We start from the raw sequence: 23,282 nt of genomic DNA, 5'->3' as shown, positions 1-23,282 counted from the left end.
TAGACCTTAGTGATACACAATTCATCATCCGAGAATTAACAACATTTCAAAGGCAACTATGAAGGGGAAGGAATTCTTAATGTGAGAAAGCAATAAATACCATACCTAAAATGCCTGAAGTACTTAAAAAAAAAAAAAAATACAAATCAGCCTATTTCCCATTTTTGAAACTTTCTTAAAATTCTATGAAAAGTGTAATTCAATGTGAAGGACTCATATTTGAAAAAAAAAAAAAAAAAAAAAAAAAAATCTGATGCGGACACCACGTGACTTCCTTGTACGGAATATTAAAATATACACATTTTTTGCCGCGTTTCATTTAAGATAATTTCCTCAAATTTCATTAGAGATATTCTCCTTCAATTAACCCCTTAACTGGTTTGCCCGTACAGTGTACGGGCTACTGATCATTGGGCACATCTGGTTTGTCCGTACGGTGTACGTGCATCGATATTTCCCCCTTTCTTATTTTGATTTGCCCGTATTTTTAATATATTGAAAGAGAGGCTTTAGTATTAGAAGATTTCAATAGATGGCGTAGCTTGTCCATACTATTTAAAATGATTCTAACCAGTTTTTTCTTTTATTACAAGAAGTCGAAAATATTTTGCATTCTTGGTTCTTGAAAGTTTTGCTACACGGTTTTTTGGTTGTGAATTCAAAGCTCTTTAGTTATGGATGATACAATAGATGATGATACTCTATTGTTAGATGCTTCTGATGATTCGGATACAAATTCAGAACTGTCTTGTAATGTTCTGGATAATTCTTCAGATGACACGTGTAGTGAGATCAGCTCCGATGAAGACTTGACTTCTGCTAGAAATTTTATTGAAATTGATGTAGAAAACTCGCCTCTTCCGTGTCGCAGGTTCAATTTTGCTGGTGTTCCAGCAGTAAATATACATATTGATGATACTTCTGATGAACTACAATTTTATGAAGCATTTATTGATTCTTCTTTGATGAATAAAATTGTGGAAGAAACAAACAGATATGCGACACAGTGCATCCAGTCAAGCACTGCAAAAAAATTCTCAAGAAGTAAATTTCGGGAACAAACAACTCAGGAAGAGATGCATATATTTTTTGCTCTGGTTATACTGAAAGGAATTATAAGGAAGCCCGCAGTTTATCAGTACTGGAGTAAAAGACATTCCACGCCTTTTTTTCCCTAAATAATGACTCATCATCGATTTCACCTTTTGCAACAATACTTACATTTTTCGGATAATTCAGCATTTGATGCACAAAGTCACGAATGCCCAAAATTAGTGAAATTGTGGCAGGTTTTGAAACATCTGAATGAGAAGTTTCACTCGACGGTGACACCACAACGTGATGTAACTATAGATGAAAGCCTTATGCTTTTCAAAGGAAGATTACGGTGGAAGCAGTATATTCCCCCAAAAAGAGCAAGATTTGGAATAAAATGCTTCATGCTGTGCGAATCAATTTCTGGTTATGTATGCTCTGTAATAATATACACAGGCAAAAACACGATTCTGAAACCAGAGTTTTCAAATCTATGTATTTCGTCACAAGTTGTTATGACAATGATGCATCCGTTACTGCATAAAGGATATTGTCTTACGACGGATAACTATTATTCGTCGCCAGAATTAGCTGATAAATTAATTTCGTGTCAAACGGATACATATGGCACCCTGAATCTAAAGAGAAAAGAAGTCCCAAAGGAAATGCAAAAGAAAAAACTAAAAAAAGGAGAAATCATTGCATTTCAGAGAGGAAAAGTTACTGTTATGAAGTGGATGGACAAAAAGAATGTTTCATTACTGTATACTATTCATAATACTGCAAAGGTAGAAATATAGGTCCACTCTGAAACGAAACAGAAACCAAAAATTGTTATGGATTACAATAACACAATGGGAGGAGTAGACCGCATGGACCAAAATTTGAAAAATTTTGAAGTCATTAGAAAGAGAGGAAAAAAATATAGAAAAATTTTTTCCACATTTTTGATATTGCCATATGGAACTCATATGTCGTATATTGTAAAAAAGGTGGAAAGAAAACTCAGTTACAGTTCAGACTTGATCTTGTTGACAGAATTATCGAGAAATACCATTCTGGGATGACTTGCAAATATGGACGACCTGGTTCTGAGCCTAATCCTTTGAGACTGACCGAGAGACACTTCATAGAAGTTATTGCTCCAACAGAGAAAAAACTTAGACCTGCCAGACAATGCGTTGTATGCTGTTCCAGGAGGAATGAAAGTGGAAAGAGAATCCGAAAGGAAACACGGTATTTCTGTCCTGATTGTGATGTAGGACTTTGTCTGACACCGTGTTTTAAATTGTATCACACAAAAAAGGACTACTCAACAATGGTATTGGAAGTATGAATTTTTAACATATGGTAAGTTTTCTTTTCGATTTGCAGTTCGTGAGATCTGTATAATAGGCTTCACTGCATAAACTCTGTGATTACAAAAAGCCAACATGTAGAGGCATTTGTGTTACAAAGTTATAAAATAAAAAAATGCTTAAATTCATTATTTATCAAAATTTTTAAAAAATTCTTTCATTTTCCTTTTATACTAAGTTAGGCCTTTAATTATATGCAATAAAAATATGTTTTTTGGAACATTTCTGGAAAAAAATTGACCAGTTAAGGGGTTAATCCAGTTCTCACTTAACGGCAAGGCAAAAATGCATAAAATCTCAAAATATCTTCATTAAAATTTTTTTAAAATATAGAAAAAATGAACACCAAACAGAATTAAAAAAACAATTTTTACAATTAAAATTAGGAGTTTCTACTCAGAAACAATCAATTCTGCCAGCAGACAACTAGAAAGATTTTTCAGTGTACAAAGCTTACATATGCCCCCACTCGAAAAAAAAAAACACTGTAGATGAAGAAACTGACTTAATTCACTATTCTGCTAAGTTTCAAAATGTAAACAAATATGACTGCTATTGTAAACAAAAATTACGCTTAGCCGCACTTAAACAACTTTTAAATTGTTGATAACTCTACAACTATTGCATGCAGATTTACTAATGGCATGAAAACTGTTCGGTTTAATATAGCGCTCTCTTGTGAGAGGAGCCAAATTTAGTTGAGTTGGTTGTTGAAGAAGGTACGCAGCGGACCTATGGTGCGTTCATTCGTTCCACTTTGTCTGTGCTAATAGAGCACCTAACTTGTAACCTTGTACATTATGTAAATAATTAAATATTTGTGTGGCCTAACTTAGTTTTATTTTGGAACCAGCGCCAATTATCTCTCATAACTCATAGCATTTTATATCAAACAAATTTAATGGTCCGTTGAGCCGGAGTTGTTTTGTTTTTGTTAACTAAGTTCATATTAGAATAGAATGGCCACTATAGTTGCTTTAAATCGAAAGAAGGGCTCACTAAAAGCCCAGCTAACTAGAATAGAGACTGTCATAGCGGATAGTACCAGCACATGGACAAAAATCAAAATAGATGCCAAGCTCAAAGCCTTGGAAAAGATGTCAGTTGCATTGGACACACTATGATCGGAATATTATATTGCTGTGCCTGAAAAGGATGATACTTCTGAATTAGAAGAGGAATTATTAGATCTAGAAGCAAGAATCGACGATCTAGAGGTAAGTTTCAATCAAATGTTAATTGATAATGTTGCTAATATTAATAAGGTTGATATCGCAAAGAGTAGTTGTAAAATAAAGTTACCAGAAATTCCACTTCCGCAATTTAGCGGAAAGTATGAAGAATGGAGCTTGTTTAAAATTGAATTTAATAATATTGTTACCTCGAATACTCAATTAACAGATGCACAAAAGCTACATTATCTACACGCCACTCTTAAGGGAGAAACAAAATTGTTGCAAACTCAGGAAGATACTTTTGAATCATTATTTAGGGCTTTAGAAAATCGTTTCGAAAACAAGATAATTCTTGTTAACATTCACATTAAAGCTATTTTAGAATTCGAAAAAATTATTCATGAATCATCGAAAGAATTAAGGCATCTTAGTAGACACTGTGAATAAAAACATTAGAGCTTTAAAAAACTTGGTTTTTGAACGAAACAAATTCTCTGATATTTTAATTACTACTGTCATTTTAGACAAAATAGACAAGGAAACTCGAAAACAATTCGAATTATCGGTAAACGCTTCAGATGCTCCTAATTTCGATAACTTGATGACATTCTTAGAAAAAAGAAATCAAACTTTGGAAAATATCCAAAAAAACACAATAAAATCAAAACAAACAAATAAAATTAAAACAAAAACCTTCTTGTTGATTCAAATAATTCGAAAAGAAACTGCATTATATGTAATTCGCCACATTCCCTTTTAAATGTAGTAAATTCCTTGATATGAATTTTGGTGAAAGATTTACGCTAGTAAAACGAAATAACTTATGTCTAAACTGCTTTGGAAAAAAGCACACTGCTTCACAATGTCGATCGAATCATTTTTGCAATATTTGCCATTCAAAATAGCATACATTGCTTCATAAGGATGAGTCATCGAATTCGGATTCTGTTTCAAATAAACATCCGCAGACGATAGAGCAGAAGACACCTGGGGGGAAGGATATTTCTCCAGTGCCTAATGAGAAGGCGACGAGTCTTTCAAATTGTTTATTAGCTATGAATAAAAGTGTTATCTTGCCATCTGCGGTTGTTATGATGAAAACTTCGAAGGGGACATTCATCAAAGGAAAGGCTTTTCTTGACAGCTGCTCACAGATTAACTGTGTGTCTGATAATTTTGCAAAACAATTAGGGATTACAAAAACAAGGGTTTTCGCTCCGATTTCAGGATTAAATGGAACTGATATCACTTAAAATTATAAATTGAGGACTCCAATTGCCAATAGGGAAAAAACATTCTCTAGAGAACTTGATTTTTTTATTGTTCCCAAAATTACAGAAATGACTCCCCTTACCCCCATACCTATTGAAAATATTGACATCCCCAGGGATAATTCCTTAACTGATTACAGATTTAACACACCTGAGGAAATTGATTTATTACCGGGTGCAGAATGTTTCTTATTAAAATCGGGTCAAATTCGCAGCGCAATAAAAGACTTATTGTTCCAGGAAACGGTTTTTGGATTCGTAGTTAGTGGTATTATGCATAATTCACCACTTGAATCACGATACTGTGGTCTTCTTACGCAAAATGAAAAAATTGAAGAAACATTGCAAAAATTTTGGGAGGTAGAAAATATTAATTTTCCAAATTCAGCACTTAGTCCTGAAGAGAAATATTGCGAAAACACTTTAATGAAACTCATTATCGAACCTCGGAAGGTCAGTACGTCGTATGCATGCCCATAAAGGACGCTGAATTGTTGGGCGAGTCTAGATATTTAGCAGAGAAAAGATTTAATCAGGTTTGGGAACGATTGGGTCAGAACTCGAATTTACAACGATTGTATTCTGAATTCATGGAAGAATACAAAGATTTAAAGCATATGGAACTAGCTGAGGGCTCTGAATCCATAACTGATTCGTACTACCTGCCTCACCATGGGGTTTACAGACCAAACAAAAGTAGTACACATTTAAGAGTGGTTTTTAACGCTTCAACTGCCACGACATTGGGATTGTCATTAAACGATATTTTGTTGAAGGGAAGAATTCCACAGCAGTAATTATTTTCTATAATGGTTAGATTTAGAAAACACCGCAACGCCTTCACATCAGATGAACAAAAAATGTATCGACAGATTCTAGTACATCCTCCACAAAGAAACTAGCTTAGAATTCTATGGAAAGACAGTGTTGATGCACCAGTGCAAACTTATAAGCTCAACACAGTAATGTATGGGACTTCAAAGGCTCCCTATCTAGCAACTCGAGCTCTTAAACAGTTAGCTATAGATGAAAGCCAAAACTTATCTCTAGCATCGTCCGTCACTCTTACTGACTTCTATGTCGACGACATACTTTCCGGAGAATCATCACTCGAAAAGGCTAGAATTCTACAATCCCAATTAATAGATTTGTTAAAATTAGGAAAAATGGAATTGCATAAATGGCGTGCAAATCATCCAGATCTGCTTGTGTCTGAAAATAAGGTTACCACTTATTCAGATTACACTTTTGAAGAGCAACAAGAATCTTCGTCCGTAAAAACTCTTGGTGTCCTATGGAATCCTCAGACTGACTGTTTTTTGTTTGCAATGACCATTCCTCACTCTAACAGTTATAGTAAACGAGATGTTCTGTCACTAATTTCGAAAATGTTCGATCCACTTGGTTTAATTGGGCCAGTGGTCACAAAGGCCAAAATATTCATGCAAAGGCTCTGGCTTGCTAAACTTGATTGGAATGACACATTACTAGATTCTATGGCCAAGGAGTGGATTAATTTCGTATCCACGCTCTCTGAACTAAGTAATCTTAAGATTCCTAGATTTGTATTCCAGGAAAATCACATAGTGCTCCATGGATTTGCAGATGCGTCATCTTCGACATACGGAGCTGCAATCTATGTTCAAGCTTTACCAGTTTCGGGATTGCCAACCATTCGACTTTTGTGTAGCAAGTCCCGAGTTGCACCTATAAAAACCTTATCAATTCCTAGATTGGAACTGTCAGGTTGCCTTCTATTATCCAGATTGATGGATAAAGTGATATCTTCGTTGCATGTTAAAGTAGAAAAAGTGATTCTTTGGTCTGATTCTACGATTTCTCTTGCTTGGATTAGAAAATCACCACACTTACTGAAAACTTTCGTGAGTAACAGAGTCGCTTTAATACAAGAGCTTACGGGGTCATATCAATGGAAATATGTGCCATCTGAATGTAACCCAGCTGATGTCATATCGCGTGGACTGGATGCAAATGACATTCTTACGTGTGATATCTGGTGGAATGGACCAGACCTTCTTCGTAAGGACATGCATTATCCAGAACAACCTATTGAGCCTACCCCTGATAATGAACTATGTCAAGGAACTAAAATGTCTATCACACTCTAATTTTGCAATATTAGAAAATAATTCCAGTTTAACCTCACTCTTAAATCGAACAAATAATTATATGAAATTAATCAAAATTTGTAGTTTTATTTTTAGGTTCTTCAGAATCATTAAGAATAAGGAAAGGGTTTCAGGGCCTATATCCTTAGAGAAACGGAAAGGGGCCGAGTTGACGTTGATTCGGGAAGTGCAGAAAGGTGAGTTTTATTCTGATATTGAGTCACTTAAGAGGGATAGCCAAGTACATCGTAGGAGCAAGCTTAAGTCGTTAAATCCATTCATCGATAATGATGGAATCTTATGCGTCGGTAGCAGACTTGCACAATCTCAGGTAAGTTATAATTGTAAATATCCAATCATTTTGCCAGCTAGACATAGGTTGACTTATTTGATCATGTACTATTATCATCTGAAATATTTGCATCTTGGACCAGAAGCTCTATTGAGTACTGTTAGACAAAAGTTTTGGCCCATCAGCGGCAGGAATCGTGCTAGGAAAATAGTGCATGAATGCGTACAGTGTTTCAAACACAGACCTGTACCCAATAAATCAGATAATGGGTGATCTACCTGCTGAATGAGTGTCAGTTGAATCAACCTTGAACAAATGTGGACTCGATTTTTGTGGTCCATTTCTTATAAAGGCAAAAAATCAAAGAAAAGGAGTTTTTCAAAAAATGTATGTTGCAGTATTTGTGTGCCTTGCTACAAAAGCAATTCACTTAGAAATTGTCTCAGATTTATTTCGGAAGCATTAATTGCTACCCTAAAGAGATTTTTCGCTAGGAAAGGGAAAAGCTCAACCATATTTAGCGATAACGCTACAAACTTTCGTGGAGCTCGAAATGAATTAAGCAAGCTATTTAAATTAGCCACAGCACCAGAACAAGGATTATCCAACTATTTGTTGTCAGAGGAGATTGAGTGGAAATGTATACCTCCTAGAGCTCCACATTTTGGTGGGCTTTGGGAGGCGGGCGTTAAATCCTTCAAAACGCATTTTAAAAAAACGGTTGGGAATTCAAAATTAACTATGGAAGAATTTTTAACTTTAGTAACATAAATAGAGGGAATATTAAACTCCAGACCAATTTTTCCTCTCTCTTCAGATGCAAGGGATTTTAATGTGTTAATGCCTGGACATTTTTTAATTGGCCGTTCTATAACAGCCCCTGTAGAACCAGAAATTATAAATAAGTCTGACAACAGATTGTCGAGATGGGAAAGAGTCACCAAAATGACTCAAAATATTTGGAAAAGGTGGCAACGGGATTATTTATAGCAACTTCATGAGAGAATGAAATGGCAGTTTAAAAAAGATAATGTTAAATCAGGAACTATGGTGCTCGTGAAGGAAGACATTTTGCCCATTTGTCACTGGATTTTAGGTCGAGTTGAAGAAATTATACCCGGATTGGATAAAAGAGTTAGAGTAGTTAGTGTACACACAGCAAAGGGTCTTTTTAAAAGGCCTGTCACAAAATTAAGTATTTTGCCCATACCAAACAACTATCAGATATAAAATTTTTATATTATGAATGGACATTATTACATTATTCATTTAGTGCAAGTATAAAATTTGTATGTGTATAATTTGTATGCATTTGTATTGCAAGTATAATATTTTTATCTTCTTATTATATGCTACTGAATTTAATTGTAATTGAAATAATTAGTGTTAAATTGCATTTCATTGTATTTTATATGTGTGTCTAAATTTGAATTTGATTGTAAAACTTTTATGGCATTATTGAAACTTGTTTCAATGGGGGCCGGAATGTTCGGTTTAATATAGCGCCCTCTAGGATCAGCGCCCTCTTGTGAGAGGAGCCAAATTTAGTTGAGTTGGTTGTTGAAGAAGGTACGCAGCGGACCTACGGTGCGTTCGTTCGTTCCACTTTGTCTGTGCTAATGAAGCACCTAACTTGTAACCTTGTACATTATGTAAATAATTAAATATTTGTGTGGCCTAACTTAGTTAGTTTTATTTTGGAACCAGCGCCAATTATCTCTCGTAACTCACAGCATTTTATATCAAACAAAAACCTTAACCGCAAGATAAGAATAACATAATTCAATTGTTTTAAAAGCAAAAAATGCCTTACCAACATATAAGAATAAAAGAAAACTGAACTCACTCAGCTGAGTAGCAGAATGGGTATATAAATATTTATATACTTTTGGTGTGTCCGATTGCAACCAAAAAGGGAGGTGCACAACTACATGTTATAGCAGTCCTATATACAAAATTTCAACGTTTTGAGACTACCCATTTTTTAGTTATGCGAGATACCTACATACATACAGACATCACAAAGAAAACTCTTCTGAATCCATTTTAAAACAATTTTATAATTCGTTTGGGGAGAAAAAGTGTTCTGCATTCTGTCCTTAAGTACTGATGATATGCAAAAACATTATTAAATTGAATTAGATAAAATGGGTCAAATGTCAAAATGGGTATTTTAGTTGAAATAAGATACCTGGAACTTTTCTCGTTTACAACAGTTCCTTTACTTCATATAAGGAAGTAAAAATACAAAGCCCATAGAATCACTTGTTTCTGAATAAGAAAATTATCATCAAAGCTTTTCAGGTTACACAGACTGCAATTTAAAAAAGTATTTTAAATACAAATACCTACAGTGGAAAAAGCATACACATGTATATACAGCAGTCAATTTTTCTCTTTTCAGCACCAAATGTAATGAAATAAATGTAATAGTACCAAATATCTGAAAAGTTGTCCTACTCACAGAAGGTATTTTATCATCTGCACTCATTCTGCACATGAACAGGAAACCATGGAAAATTTTTAGTAGTTGACTTTTAATATTTGGAACGAAATTATGTGCTAATAATTTCAGCCATTTAATTACTTTATGTAAGTTAAAAGTGTAAGTAAGACAACTACATATTGATCTAACTGTAAGTGGACCTACTATTGATTATTTAATGTTATAGTGATATATTTATTTCCCCATTTTCATGAAAGCAATATTTTATTATCAATTCCTATTTTAATAGCAAGTGATCAAAATCATGTAAATAATTAAGACACTCAGACTTTTATTGACTTATTCGGAAGCTGTACGTAAATCTAATATTTAAAATGAAAGAAGTGAAACTATGAATCTTATTCAAAATCTATGCCAGTCCTTTATTTATTTAACTTATTTGCAAAACCGATGTCAGGTTAGAAGGAAAAAACACAATTTTAACATTCTCAAACAAGTGTCTTTTTACAGGTGGGATGAATCTTTATACTATCTGTGACTTACTTGATGAAGACATAGAAGCAGATCTTTGAATTATATATAAAGCAGAAAATGTATGCAGTTCAATTTAAACTTCTGTGAAATCATGAATCTGAACTGTGAAATAAAATTCCTCTTAGGCTAACAAAAACAGATTGCAAATAATATATATATATATATTATATATATATACAGTGTCTCACAAAAGTGATGGCACACTTGTGCTTTACAAAAGGAAACTGTAGTAAAATAAATAAAAAAACGTGTAAAAATTTTTTGTGGGTGTATTTCATACTTAAATTTAGTAACAATTATTACATAATATACATTTTCTCCAAATATTAAAATAATAATTTAATAAAAATACAATTGCTTAGAACGGAGCAAAAAAATGGCTCACATAAGTGATGGGACACTTACTTTTCCATCAAATATTTATCCAAAAATTTTACTTTATAAAAGGTTTTAATATTTTGTTGGATTTCCTTTTACTTTTAAAACATGATTTAATCTTCTTGGGATGGATTCAACTAATGTTTTTGCGATTTCTGGAGTGATTTTACCCCATTCTTCTTGAAGCACAGATTTTAATTGTTGTTTTGAAGAAATGGCGTGCTTGCGAATTCTTGATTCCAATTCTTGTCAAATATTCTCTATAGGATTTAAGTCTGGAGATTGTGGTGGTATTTTTATTATTTCACGACAGTTATACAACAGCCAGAGTCTAACGTTCAAAGCAGTGGGCTTCAGGTCATTGTCCTGGTAGAATTTAAAATCGTTATGAAGGTTCAATTTTCGTGCTGATTCAAATTTCTGAAAAAATCTGAAAATTTCAAATTTTGATTTAAAACGTCAATATACTTGTACGGATCCATTATATTGTCAATAAAAACAAGATTACCAACTCCAGCGGACGACATACATCCCCATACCATAACACCTCATCCACCATGTTTTACTGTTGGCACCAAGTACTGTTTGCGAAATTCTTCCCTGGGTTTTCTCCACACCAAGATTCCACCGTTAGAACTAAATATATTAAATTAACTCTCATCAGCAAATATAACTTCATTCCAGTAATCAGAATTCTTACTTATGTTGGATTTTGCGAAAGCCAGTCTGAGTTTTCTATTCTTTTCACACGAAGAATTTTTTCCTGGCTGCTCTACCGTGATATCCAGCAGATCGAATTACTCTTCTAATAGTCTCATGATTACCAATTACTCCATATAATGCTTGTAAATCAGCAGCAACTTTAGGAGCACTCATTCTTGGATTTTTTTTAATATTTCGAACGATAATTCGCTTTATTCCACTGGATAGCTTTGATGGTCGACCAGATCTTCTTTTATCCTGAATCATATGATTCTTTTTATATCGTTTAATGATATTGAAAACTGTTGCATGACTCAAGTTAACCATTTAAGCAGTTTCTCTAATAGATTTTCCATGTTCAATATGCAAATTAATAACTAATTTTCGAATTTCAGGCAAAGTTTCTTTTCGTTTAGCATTCATGGCTGCACAGAGCTAAAAAACACAAAAATTCCAAAACAAACTGGAGTGAAATACTGCAGACGATTTTATAAATTATTACCAATTGCTTTTCAGTAAAAATAAAAAACCCAAAAAATATTTTTATTGTAGTACGTAGTAGTATCTAATGGTGTCCCATCACTTATGTGAGCCCTTTTTCGCTCTGTTCTAAACAATTGTATTTTTATTAAATTAATATTTTAATATTATGAGAAAATGTATGTTATGTAATAATTGTTACTAAATTTAAGTATGAAACACACCCACAAAAAATTTTTACATGTTCTTTTAATTAATTTTATTACAGTTTCCTTTTGTAAAGCACAAGTGTCCCATCACTTTTGTGAGACACTGTATAAAACTTGTTAATTTGAAAATAGGCTTATTGATAGTTTACTAAGTATGGGATTTCTCTATGTAACAATGAGCCAATTTCAGAGTTGTTCCTGTAGGAGAAGAATAAACTACAGCTTAACCTTTCTCTCTCTCTCTCTCTCTCTCAAAAAAAAAAAAAAAAAAAAAAAAAAAAAAAAAAAAAAAAAAGAGTTCAGATTTTAATGGTTGCTCAAAAGGACTTCTTTAATATGAGTTTAATATGATTTATCAATACAGATTATCAACGGATGTTGCCGAGGTGAGGTAGTAAAGCATTTTGCAGGATATTAGATGAAAATTTATTTTGACTAAAAGAGGAAAGTTTTCCGTATATATATATATATATATATATATATATATATATATATATATATATAAAAAAAAAGTTATGTAATTCTATAAAAATACTTAAATGTTTAGTTAGATAAATCATGAATTAAATGCATTTTGATTTATATCAATCAGATTAACAGGTAAAAAAGTAATATTTCTAATAACTGCATGTATTGCTTTTAATTAGTTTAGTTTGCTAATTAATAACAGAGAGATTAAACAAATAATACCTATATTTTTAAGATCCAAAGAAAAGTGAAGCAATGAATTAATGTGAAAAATATTTAATGTTTTTCATTAGCTATATCACAATGCAATTTTAAATGCATTTTTATTTAACTTAAACAGATTCGAAAGTAAAGAAACTCTTCTTAAGAACTGCATCTACTGCTTTTAAAATAGCTTAGTTAATAACAGGCATATTAAATTTGAAAGATTCTTGCATTTTCCCCAATGGCAACAGACTTGAATGAAAAGTGAAAAAAATGCAAAATCACATTTTGAGACTAACTCTTTTGAGTTGAAGTGTTGTTTGAAATAGATGTGTTCTAATTAGTTCAGATAAATAGGGTTCTACTACACAGGCAATGAATTACACATGAAGTCAAGCAACACATGAATTAAAGCAAAAAGGATATTAGATTGCTAAAAATATAAAAATTTTCAAGACCTGTGAACTATGATGCGCATTAACCCTCTTCTCCTGCCTCGACTTCATTTCTGCAAGTAGGAAGGGACTGGAGCGATGTATAGAGCCAGGACCAAATTTTTCTGAACTTTTTGGTTTAAAAGATATTTCACTTGCATCATTCTCTTCTTTCCCTAGAAGAAACAATTTTGCTTTATTAATTTACATAATTAGATCAGTAAGATTTCATAAAACCCTATATCCCTATATATATAGGGTATTTCATAGATCATGGGACAAACTTGGAGGGGTGGTGGAGCGTACTAAAACATGCAATTTTTGTATAGGAATGTTGGGTCTAAAGTGACGGATTAAGGCAGGAATGCAAAAAAACGACACGAGAGGAAAATGTGTTTATGTACAAAATCAATGCAAAGTGCTTCTTTGCAGCAATACAGTATTCACAATAAATGTTCAAAAAAGAAAACACTGACAGTAATAGGAGCTACAGCTGTGATTGGCTGGCAATGCAGCAATAGAGGGCAGTAGTGAGCCGGACAAACCACAATTCGATGCATCAGAGGATCATTCGCAACTCTGATGTCAAGCGTGATGGGTGAGTTTACGCACAGGGAAAAAGCTGACATGCATATCATGTATGGTGCTGCTAATGGGAACGGCAGAGCAGCACTACGGTTGTACCAGGAACGGTTTCCGAACAGGCGTATGCCGAAGCACACAATGTTCGAGAGGTTGCATCGGTCTCTGTGTGAAAATGGGTCATTTGAAGCCACCTCTGACACTAGGAGTAGAAGAAGAAGTACACAGCAACTTCACACTGAAGAATCCATCTTGAACATTGTGCATGAATCACCTCAGACAAGTACAAGAGCTACTGCACGTCCTCTGCAGCTGAGTCATTCCACCATTTGGAGAGTATTGCATGAAAATGGTTTGCACCCATACCATTTACAGAGTCCAAGCCTTGGAAGAGACAGATTACCCTCTTTGAGTTCATTTCTGTCATTGTCCACACGGCACACGTCCACATGCATTCCAAACGGCTTCTCCGTGAATGTGTGGGTGGGTATTGTTAACGACTACCTCATAGGCCCCTACCTCTTACCTGTATGTACAAATGGCTTATGTTATCTTATTTTTCTGCAAGAGGTGCTACCGGAATTGCTGCAGGATGTTCCGGCTGTCGTTCATGACCGCATGTGGTTCCAGCATGATGTTGCACCAGTCCATAACCACGTGCGGGTCCGCAATTACTTGGATGGGACATTTCCGGGCTGATGGATTGGCCATGGTGGACCTGTTCGATGGTCACCCTGTTTGCCAGATTTATCCAGCTTGGATTTTTTTTTTTATGGGGCCATCTGAAAAGCATCATTTACGAGACTCCCATTGACTCATTGGAGGAGCTCATTGCACGACTATCCATTGCAGCTGCAAATGCGAGTGAAATGCCTGTCGTTTTTCAAAATGTTCGTCAATCCCTTCTGCGACGTTACCAAGCATATATTACTGCTGGTGGTCGCAATTTTGAACATTTATTGTGAATACTGTATTGCTACAAAGAAACACTTTGTGTTTATTTTGTGCGTACACACATTTTCCCCTCATGTCATTTTTTTTTTTTTTTGTGTTCCTGCCTTAACCCGTCACTTAAGACCCTACATTTCTATAAAAAAAATGCATGTTTTAGTACACTCCACCACCCCTCCAAGTTTGTCCCATGATCTACAAAACACCCTGTATATATACATATATATATATATAGAGAGAGAGAGAGAGAGAGAGAGAGAGAGATTCATGAATAAAAAATACAATATACAAATATACATACAAAAAATATTCACAAATAGAGGGAAAATGACGTATAGATTCAGTAATAACCTTTTTCTCGTTTATTTCGACCACCGAGCTGAGGAGACGAGGAATGCAGACTTATGTCACCAATTCCAATAACACTTTTAGTAGAATCCTTTCCAGAGCTATGAGTGGGCGATGGGTCAGCTGCTACTACTTTATCTGTTAAATCATATGAGCGAGATTTATGAATATGACTAACATCAGGAGATATTCGACTGAAGAGACTACTGATACCTTTCATAAACCTATAAAAGTGAGAAAGCAGCTCTTAAGAATAAAATTGTAGGATAATTAATAATACAAATGCTTATGTGAATTAGCAATACTTTACACATATATATTGGATCTACCAGAAAGTTCTGTCCGTTTCTCTGAAAACAATTTTCGACACTTAAGCATATGTTTATTTGGCACACGTTCGGCTCTCTATTTTTATTGCTTAATGTATATATACTAACGTAGCAAATTAACTAAAACAAAGTTGATTCACGTTAGTCTTAAGTTTGAAGTGATAGTGTATCCATGGCTACTGATAAAGTTCATTTACGCCCCTGTATTTTATATGAATTTCAACAAGGAAGAAATAGGTGAAGATACAGTTTCTGATAGGGTATGCAGGAGATGGTTCGAAAAATTTGAAACAGTTGATTTCGACCTTTCTGATAAGCCATGTTCTGGGCAACCATCTTTGATCGATGACAACGATGTTGTTAAGACCATGTTGGAGCAAGATTCTTTTCTGACAACATTGGAGGTCACAGAAATGCTTAATTCAGCTCAACAAAACATTTCGGACCATATTCGGAAAATAGGATTGGTGTGGAAAAATTCAAGATGGGTGCCACAAGTCAGAAGAATTTGGATGACCGAGGGGTTATATGCACATCTCTGCTTGCTCAAAACAAAATAGAGCCTTTCTTAAACCGGATGCTAAATGAGGATGAAAAGTGGATTACCTACGAACACATCATAAGGAAAAGGGCATATTGTGAACCCTGAAAGTCTAGCCCTTCCACCTCTAAACCAAATTTGACTCTGAATAAGAGAATGTTGTGTATATGGTGGGACATTCGAGGACCAATACATTATGAGTTTTTAAAACCAAATGAAAAGCTCATTCAGAGATGTATTGTCAGCAATTGGATAACTAGACAATAGAACAATAGAACAAGACTAAACTGACTACATTTTTAATATCTATAATTAGTGCATTTTATTACCTACATTTCTAGTGCATTTTTTACCTTATTTTTAATATCTATATAGTACATATTCTTTATTTATTTTTAATATCTATAATTAGTGCATTTCTTTTTCAGGGCTTCATCCATTCAGCGAATACATGAAAGAGCGAGACTAAACTGTATTTTTAATATCTATAATTAGTGCCTTTTCTTACCTTTTGTATCTAGGGGCAAAGAGGGGAAAAAATTATCTGCAATAAAATATTTTTGTAACTATGCATTTTTATGATCTATTTAGGTTTATCATATAACAATGTTATCTGAAATAATTAATATTAAATACTTATATTAAAGGGCTACTAAAAAGCCAGATAATGGATAATTTTTAATGAATTTATTCATAAATTTATTTTTAAATTAAAAAAAAAGTAATATTACACCAGTCTAGTCATTCTAATGCGAATGAACAAATATGAAGGCGACCATGATTACAGGATAAGTGTTAAATCTCAAATGGAAAAGTTCAGAATGAAGACATAATAGCAATACTGTAAAATTCTCCATGCTTAGAGTCAGTAACATATTACAGGTGATATAATGTTTGTAATTGTAAGCTACTTAGCAATTCTTTTGATTAATGCAATTTTTAAATTTATTCGAAATAAGCTCTGAATTGATAAATTAAGTATGTCTGATCACTTTAACATACTGCATGCAGGAGATGTACTTTTCTATTTTTTGCAGTCAGTCACTACAGCATGGATTACATAAAAGTATGTATTTAAAAGATCTAATCTGGAGACCAGTTATAAATAAGATGGGATACATATATGTGTATGGATTTATTGCAATTTTAATGACTAAACTCCTGCAGAATTAATGAAAAAAGACCGCTACATATATAAGTCTGCAATGAAATATACCCACATTAAGCATGATTACTGGAATATTACATAACAAATAATAAATTGGAAGCATAGCATAGTAAAAAATAATAAAATAACATAGTAAATAAACAAAAAAATAATAAAATAAATACTAACAAAAAAGTATAAAGCAGAGCTAAGCAGGGGGGAAAGGTGAGGTGAATACAAAATATTTGCTTTTGAAATGTTTTTAAGATAGAATGTATTTTTTATCAGTATAAATAACATTAAACATATTTCCAATTCTAGAGCTTCTGTGAATCAATTATTTCCGTGAACAAATAAAAGTTTTGGTCCTTTCTATTATTTAAGTAAGACAGTATGATGCGATGTGGTTCAAATTCTCAGTTGTTGTTAAACTCACAGACCTTCCTTTATCTAGGGTAAAGCCTTATTCTTTATTCTAATATATTCTAAAATAAATTAATTTCAATGAGCATGAAATAGTGATGCTTAACACAAGCAGAAGGGAAGAAGATGTTACTCTCCATAGATATGACTCGAAATGTTAAGAAATAGAAAAAGAATTTTAAAAATAGTTTTTTAAGTAAAAGAAAAATTTCAAATAAAAGAAATTACAAAATTTTTTAGTAAGTAGTACATCTATTAGCTTCTGCCAATTTAATGCCAAATGCATTAAATTGCCAATTAATGCCAAATGCATTAAGTTGCTAAAACAAAATTTGGTGTTCTAAGTAGACAATCATATTACTTTAGTTAATCTCTTGAATATATATATATATATATATAGTTCAACTGTTTATGAACAGTCCTTTTTCACTAAATATTTTTCTGAAGAGCACTATATCAATATATTCCCAAACTCAATGACTTCATCAGCCAGAAGAAAACCTGAAAAATTCCTTAACCTGTTAACTGCCATGAACAAGTATACACGTCATAAAATTTATGCATTCCCATGCCTTGGATGAATATATTGGTATGTTTCCTTGACGACAAAATTAATATACATAATTTAACAAAAATGTTAAAAATTTATGCAAAGTTTAATAAACATTTATTCAGTAGAAACAATTATATTAATTTTTCATTTCTTAAACACCTACATATATATATATATATAAGAGGGGGGAGAGGAGTCAATGAGCGGGTCAAACTAACTGTGGCAATTAATAGCTTAAAATGTATCTGCAAAAAATTTACTAGTGTATGATAATTAGTGAAAAAAATGAAAACAATATTTTTTCATCTAATGACCATGACAATGAAAGAGAATGTGCCATTTTCTAAATTTAAAAAAAAATTCTTTATAGATATTGAACTCCCGACTATCCAAATAAAATTGGCTATGCTATTGACTACTCATGCAATGTCCAACTACTGTTGGACACTTAGAAGCTCTACAACTAATATTTGAGGACGAGAAAAATTGAGAATTTTCGAAATAAATTCAGGATTTTTGATGCAGTGGATTTCCCCGGCTAATACTAAAGACTAAGACTTAAAAAGACAATAAAAGCTTTCAGATTGGAAAAACTATTTCTTGATAAGGGGAAAGAAGAATGTTCTGTTAAAAAGCAAGTAAACACATTAAACCTTATTAAAATCATTGTGGATATTCATTTTGAAAAATCCATGTAAGGAATACATAAATGTGAGCAGGAAGGGAAAACAAGATGAAGGCTATTATCAATCCAGTGGCTTAAAAGGAGTAAAAGAACAGTTTGGACAGAATACTGAAGATAAAGTAAAACAGCAAAGATGACTTTTGGATCCGAGTGAGAGTCTTGTTTGAACACTAGCATTGAAAGGTGTTGCCATCCATGTAGCCAAACTATGAATATCATAATTTTGGTTTTCAAGATGTTCAAAACATAAATGAAGTAAACATGTCAGAGGGACTGTAGAAAATTGAAAATGATGAAAAGTATAAGATATTATAAGATTACAATATGAGCACCTCAAAAGTTATCACTAAATGAAAAAGATGAAAAAAAAAATATGATGGAGGTGAAAAATCAAGATCAGTCACAGGAGGCAACTATAATGTGTATACGAGGTTATTAAATATAATTATTTGGGTGAATAAATTGACTGTGCAACAGCATTTTAACAGCATCATCATTCTTTGCAGTGTTTGTCCTAGTCTGTACGAATGTAAATAAGGCTCTTTGAAAAAGGAATCTAACAGACTGTTTTGAAAACAAACTGAAAAGCTATGTAAATTTTGTTATTATTTCAATTAAACCTCATATTACGCAGCCATTCATTTAAAATCTCTGAAGAGCACATTTTTTTTATACCTGGATTTTAAATATAGTTTTTGATTATCCATGCACACCCATGCATTAATTTGCATGGATAATCGGGAGTTCAGTGTAGAATGTAATATAAAGGGGAAATTATTAAAAATTAACTAAACAAATAAAATTTCACAAATAATTAGTAAAAGAAATAATGATGCAAGCAAACACTTTATAATTTAGAAAACATTCAATACTTATATGGGAATGTATATTATGATTTACTAACAAGACAAAAAAATTAAAATACCGTAAGAAGGAAAGATTATGCGTAAGTTAGGGCATTCTTAGACAGTAAAAAATTATACAATGGACATGCATTAGTATCATTCCGCATTAAAAATACATGTTACAGATTTTGTTAAATGAAGAATTTCAACAATCATGAAAACGAGCAATTAAACATGACAGATTTATAGAAATATAATTTACCTAAAAGACAAATTTTCAGCAGAAGTATACATGCACATACAATTTTGAATACCTAATCAAACTAATTTTTAAATTTATATTTTTGAATGTTGAATAGAAAATGGGATGATAGAATTAGCCAATAATTTATAAGAAAAGAAGCATGATAATCACAGTTTAATTTATTTAATAAAAAAGTAGCTAGCTCATCCAGAAACAATGAATGACTATATATGTTTAAATAGTTAGTAAATAGTAATTAAATTAAGAAAAAAAGAAAATCACACAAAGATTCATTTAGAAAATGTTTATTGTAACTGAAAATATTTACACTAACGGACAAGCAATAATCATACGCATAATGCCGAAATTAGAAATAATAATTAAAAAATAAATAAACAGGATTACTTTCAAAGACTAGATAAAATCCTACATACAGCAAACAGACCATTATGTTTAATTTGCACAAAACTCATAATAAAAGACCAATGTTAAATTTTAAACTAAACTAGGCTAAATCATTGCAACTAGCCAGTGAAATACCTTCTCTAGAATTTCACTTGTACCTATTAGAAGTTATTTGATTTATTCTGCCTATGTGCTTTCAAAACATAGATGTGACTATTTAATAGACTATTATGCATTGTTATTTGAATCATGCATATCATAACCAGTAGATGTATCTGCTTCCATATGTAAATATTAATATAAAATACTTGACATTTCCTATTTTGAAATTTAGAAGTTCTGAAGAAATAAATTACCTCTTTAAATTTAAAATGACAGTAATATTTAAATTTTAGGTTTAAAATCTTATAATGCCAAAATTAATAACTACAGAGAAATGTTAGTACTACAAAAGAATTGCTTTTAAAAACACATAACGTGAGCCAAGTAATTACAGTTTACAATAGTTGGCACATTATTTTAAAGGCAGCCATCTGGTCATAGATAATACAGAAATTATGCTTATCATTTAGAATGCGAAATAGATCTGAAATTTTAAGTAAAGTTTCCATTACGAAAGATAATATGCAGAAATTTATTTTATAAAACATGGATAGGAATTTGTACAAATAGATTAGACAATTATCAAAGTAGACATTTATCAGATTTCATATTTAAATATATATAAGAGTAGTTAATAAAGCATTTATATACGTCTAATAAAAAATGCATTCTGGCACACAGGTAAGAAATTTATTTAGATATGAATTCTTCGAAATTTTATAAAAACTTTTGAGATGATTAATGCATGAAACTAACATAAAACAAGTGAATAACAAAATATACATTCCCATAAGCATTTGAACAAAATATAACAAAATATTAAAAATAATCAATTAAATAAATATATTTCAATACCCCAAAGCATTTAAATATGTGCTCGTATTTCCAAACAATATAGATACAAATAAATATGCTCAACAAAGGATTTAAAACAGATTAATCTTTGGTTTTCCACATTCAATTCACTAATCAATTTACAAAACTGAAACAATCATCTTTTTAGAATTCAAGTATAAAAGATTACATATTAAGAGAAGTAAAAATATCAGAGTATATGATTAAAAATGTAAAATTAAACATTTGCTTTTCATTGAAAAGAAAGCTGAAAAATAAATGCAAAGGAATAATAATACAGTACAATATAGTACACAATAAAAGAGATGAAAAGAGCTGAAATCTGACATGTTTAAGTTTAAAAAATCCTAATAAAATATTTTAATACACGAGTCAAACTTTTGTCATAGAAAATATTATATAAAAAAAGCACAGAATACATTGGATGACTACAAGTAATACATAACACAGAACAAAAAATATATAAAAATAAAGAGAAAAATTATGTGCGTTAGCTTCTTGTGAATAAAAACGCAACTAACATATTACAGAAAATATAACTCAATTATATTAAATAATATATGAATAACAGATAAAAAATTTGTTACATTTGGCTGGACTTACAAGTCTCAAATCTCACATTTTCAAGCTCAGTTATAAATGAAAACAAAATACTATACTACAACAGACAAAACTTTTGTGATGGGAAATAAATTACTCATAAAATATTTTAACATTTGTTTAACACATATAATCTCATAAAAACTGCACAAAGCTAAAATAGCTTGTAAATATCTATGTATAAAAGAAATAAATTATTACAATAACAGGTAACTTTTTCTTTTACTCATTGCACATCCCCAAAATGAATAAAACAGAATTTACAATAGAAAATAAACCAAATCATTTCTTACTATTATAAAATTATTTAAAAAATTAGAAAACAATACAATTCATAAAGACAATCTCAATGAAATTCTGTAATATATAGTATAAGCTGGCAGTCTTCTTCAAGAAAAGTTTACACTTTCCGGACATTATTTTAGACTCAAGATAATTCAGTTTCACTTTTTCTAAAACGAAATATAAACAATCAAATGCAGAATTCACTTATGTAATAAAGGGGGGGGGACTGCCCGAGCTTCTAACTATATATTCATCACAATCGAATTTCATAAAAATATATTTTGAGGTCTACAATCATACATGGATTTAGAATACACAAGACTACTCTGTCAAATTTTATCTAATCATTCACCTAAAGTATTTACCACGCAGTATATTTTAACAAGACAAGACTACAGTGACAATGGCAGTGAAACTTGCAACAATAGAACTAGATTATAAATTTCTGCGAGTTTGCCATTAAAGACCGAAGTTACTGCTCAGACACTCACCCTCGTTCTTTTTTCTCGTTTTCTGGTGAGCGATCAACTTTGACAACACAATCTGAAGATGTTAAATCCCCACTTAGAATACTGGCAGAAGTGCTACTACTTCCAGCTCTTTCTCTATAATAAAAGAAAAGAAAGAAGCAGAAGTTACAAAATTTATGCAGTACATTCACATCACATGATATTAATAACGGTTCATTGATTGTACACAAAAATTTATAACAAGAACACAATAAATTATTAGGGTTTACAATAAATTATTAATGATTTTATTAGTAGATGAGACGTCTTTTGTAAATTATAACAATAATAATGTCATAAATATAAATAAATCTTTATTTAAAAGCCTCAATAGGCTTTTATTTTTGGAGCTGTTAGTCATGGCCAATACATACTTATAAAAATGTTTTAACCACACAATTACATACACAGCACAAAACACAATTACAATATTATTTTAGAAGTCAAACAACAAAAATCAGCGTTATATTTTCAAATTTCACAGGATTAGTTTCGATTACAACTAAAATGTTTATACACATATATAAAAATGTTTTATATAATACCAATATTTAGGATTACACATTTTAAAACATGAAATCTAACTTTTTGTATTGTCCCCTGGTTTATGCTTGGCGGGGGTTCTGTTATGGTTTGGGCAGCCATATCGTGGTTCTCTGCTAGTCCCATGATAACTGTGTCAGGGCACATGACTGCCAAGACTTATGTGAACATTTTGGCCGATCAAGTTCATCCCATGGTACAAACTTTGTTCCCCGATGGT

The 23,282-nt window shown here is 32.0% G+C and overlaps 1 protein-coding gene across 5 annotated transcripts in view; it reads right to left on the bottom strand.

The window, feature by feature from the left end:
- Positions 1-23,282, bottom strand: part of LRR (capping protein regulator and myosin 1 linker 1 leucine rich repeat protein) — a 224,324-nt gene that overhangs the window by 34,480 nt on the left and 166,562 nt on the right. For all 5 annotated transcript variants that reach the window (XM_085815078.1, XM_085815079.1, XM_085815080.1 and 2 more), the window contains 3 exons: positions 22,502-22,615; positions 15,000-15,220; positions 13,140-13,291 (listed from right to left, as the gene is read on the bottom strand). In XM_085815078.1, the coding sequence (XP_085671204.1) occupies positions 13,140-13,291; positions 15,000-15,220; positions 22,502-22,615 (487 nt within the window). The remainder of the gene's footprint in view (positions 1-13,139; positions 13,292-14,999; positions 15,221-22,501; positions 22,616-23,282) is intronic.

Source organism: Stegodyphus dumicola, chromosome 4, assembly GCF_044657685.1.
Source record: "Stegodyphus dumicola isolate Sdum_Otavi_A_Nest chromosome 4, ASM4465768v1".
NCBI lineage: Eukaryota > Metazoa > Arthropoda > Arachnida > Araneae > Eresidae > Stegodyphus > Stegodyphus dumicola.
Note: the sequence above shows the minus strand (reverse complement) of the source record. Positions and strands in the feature narration are given on the sequence as shown.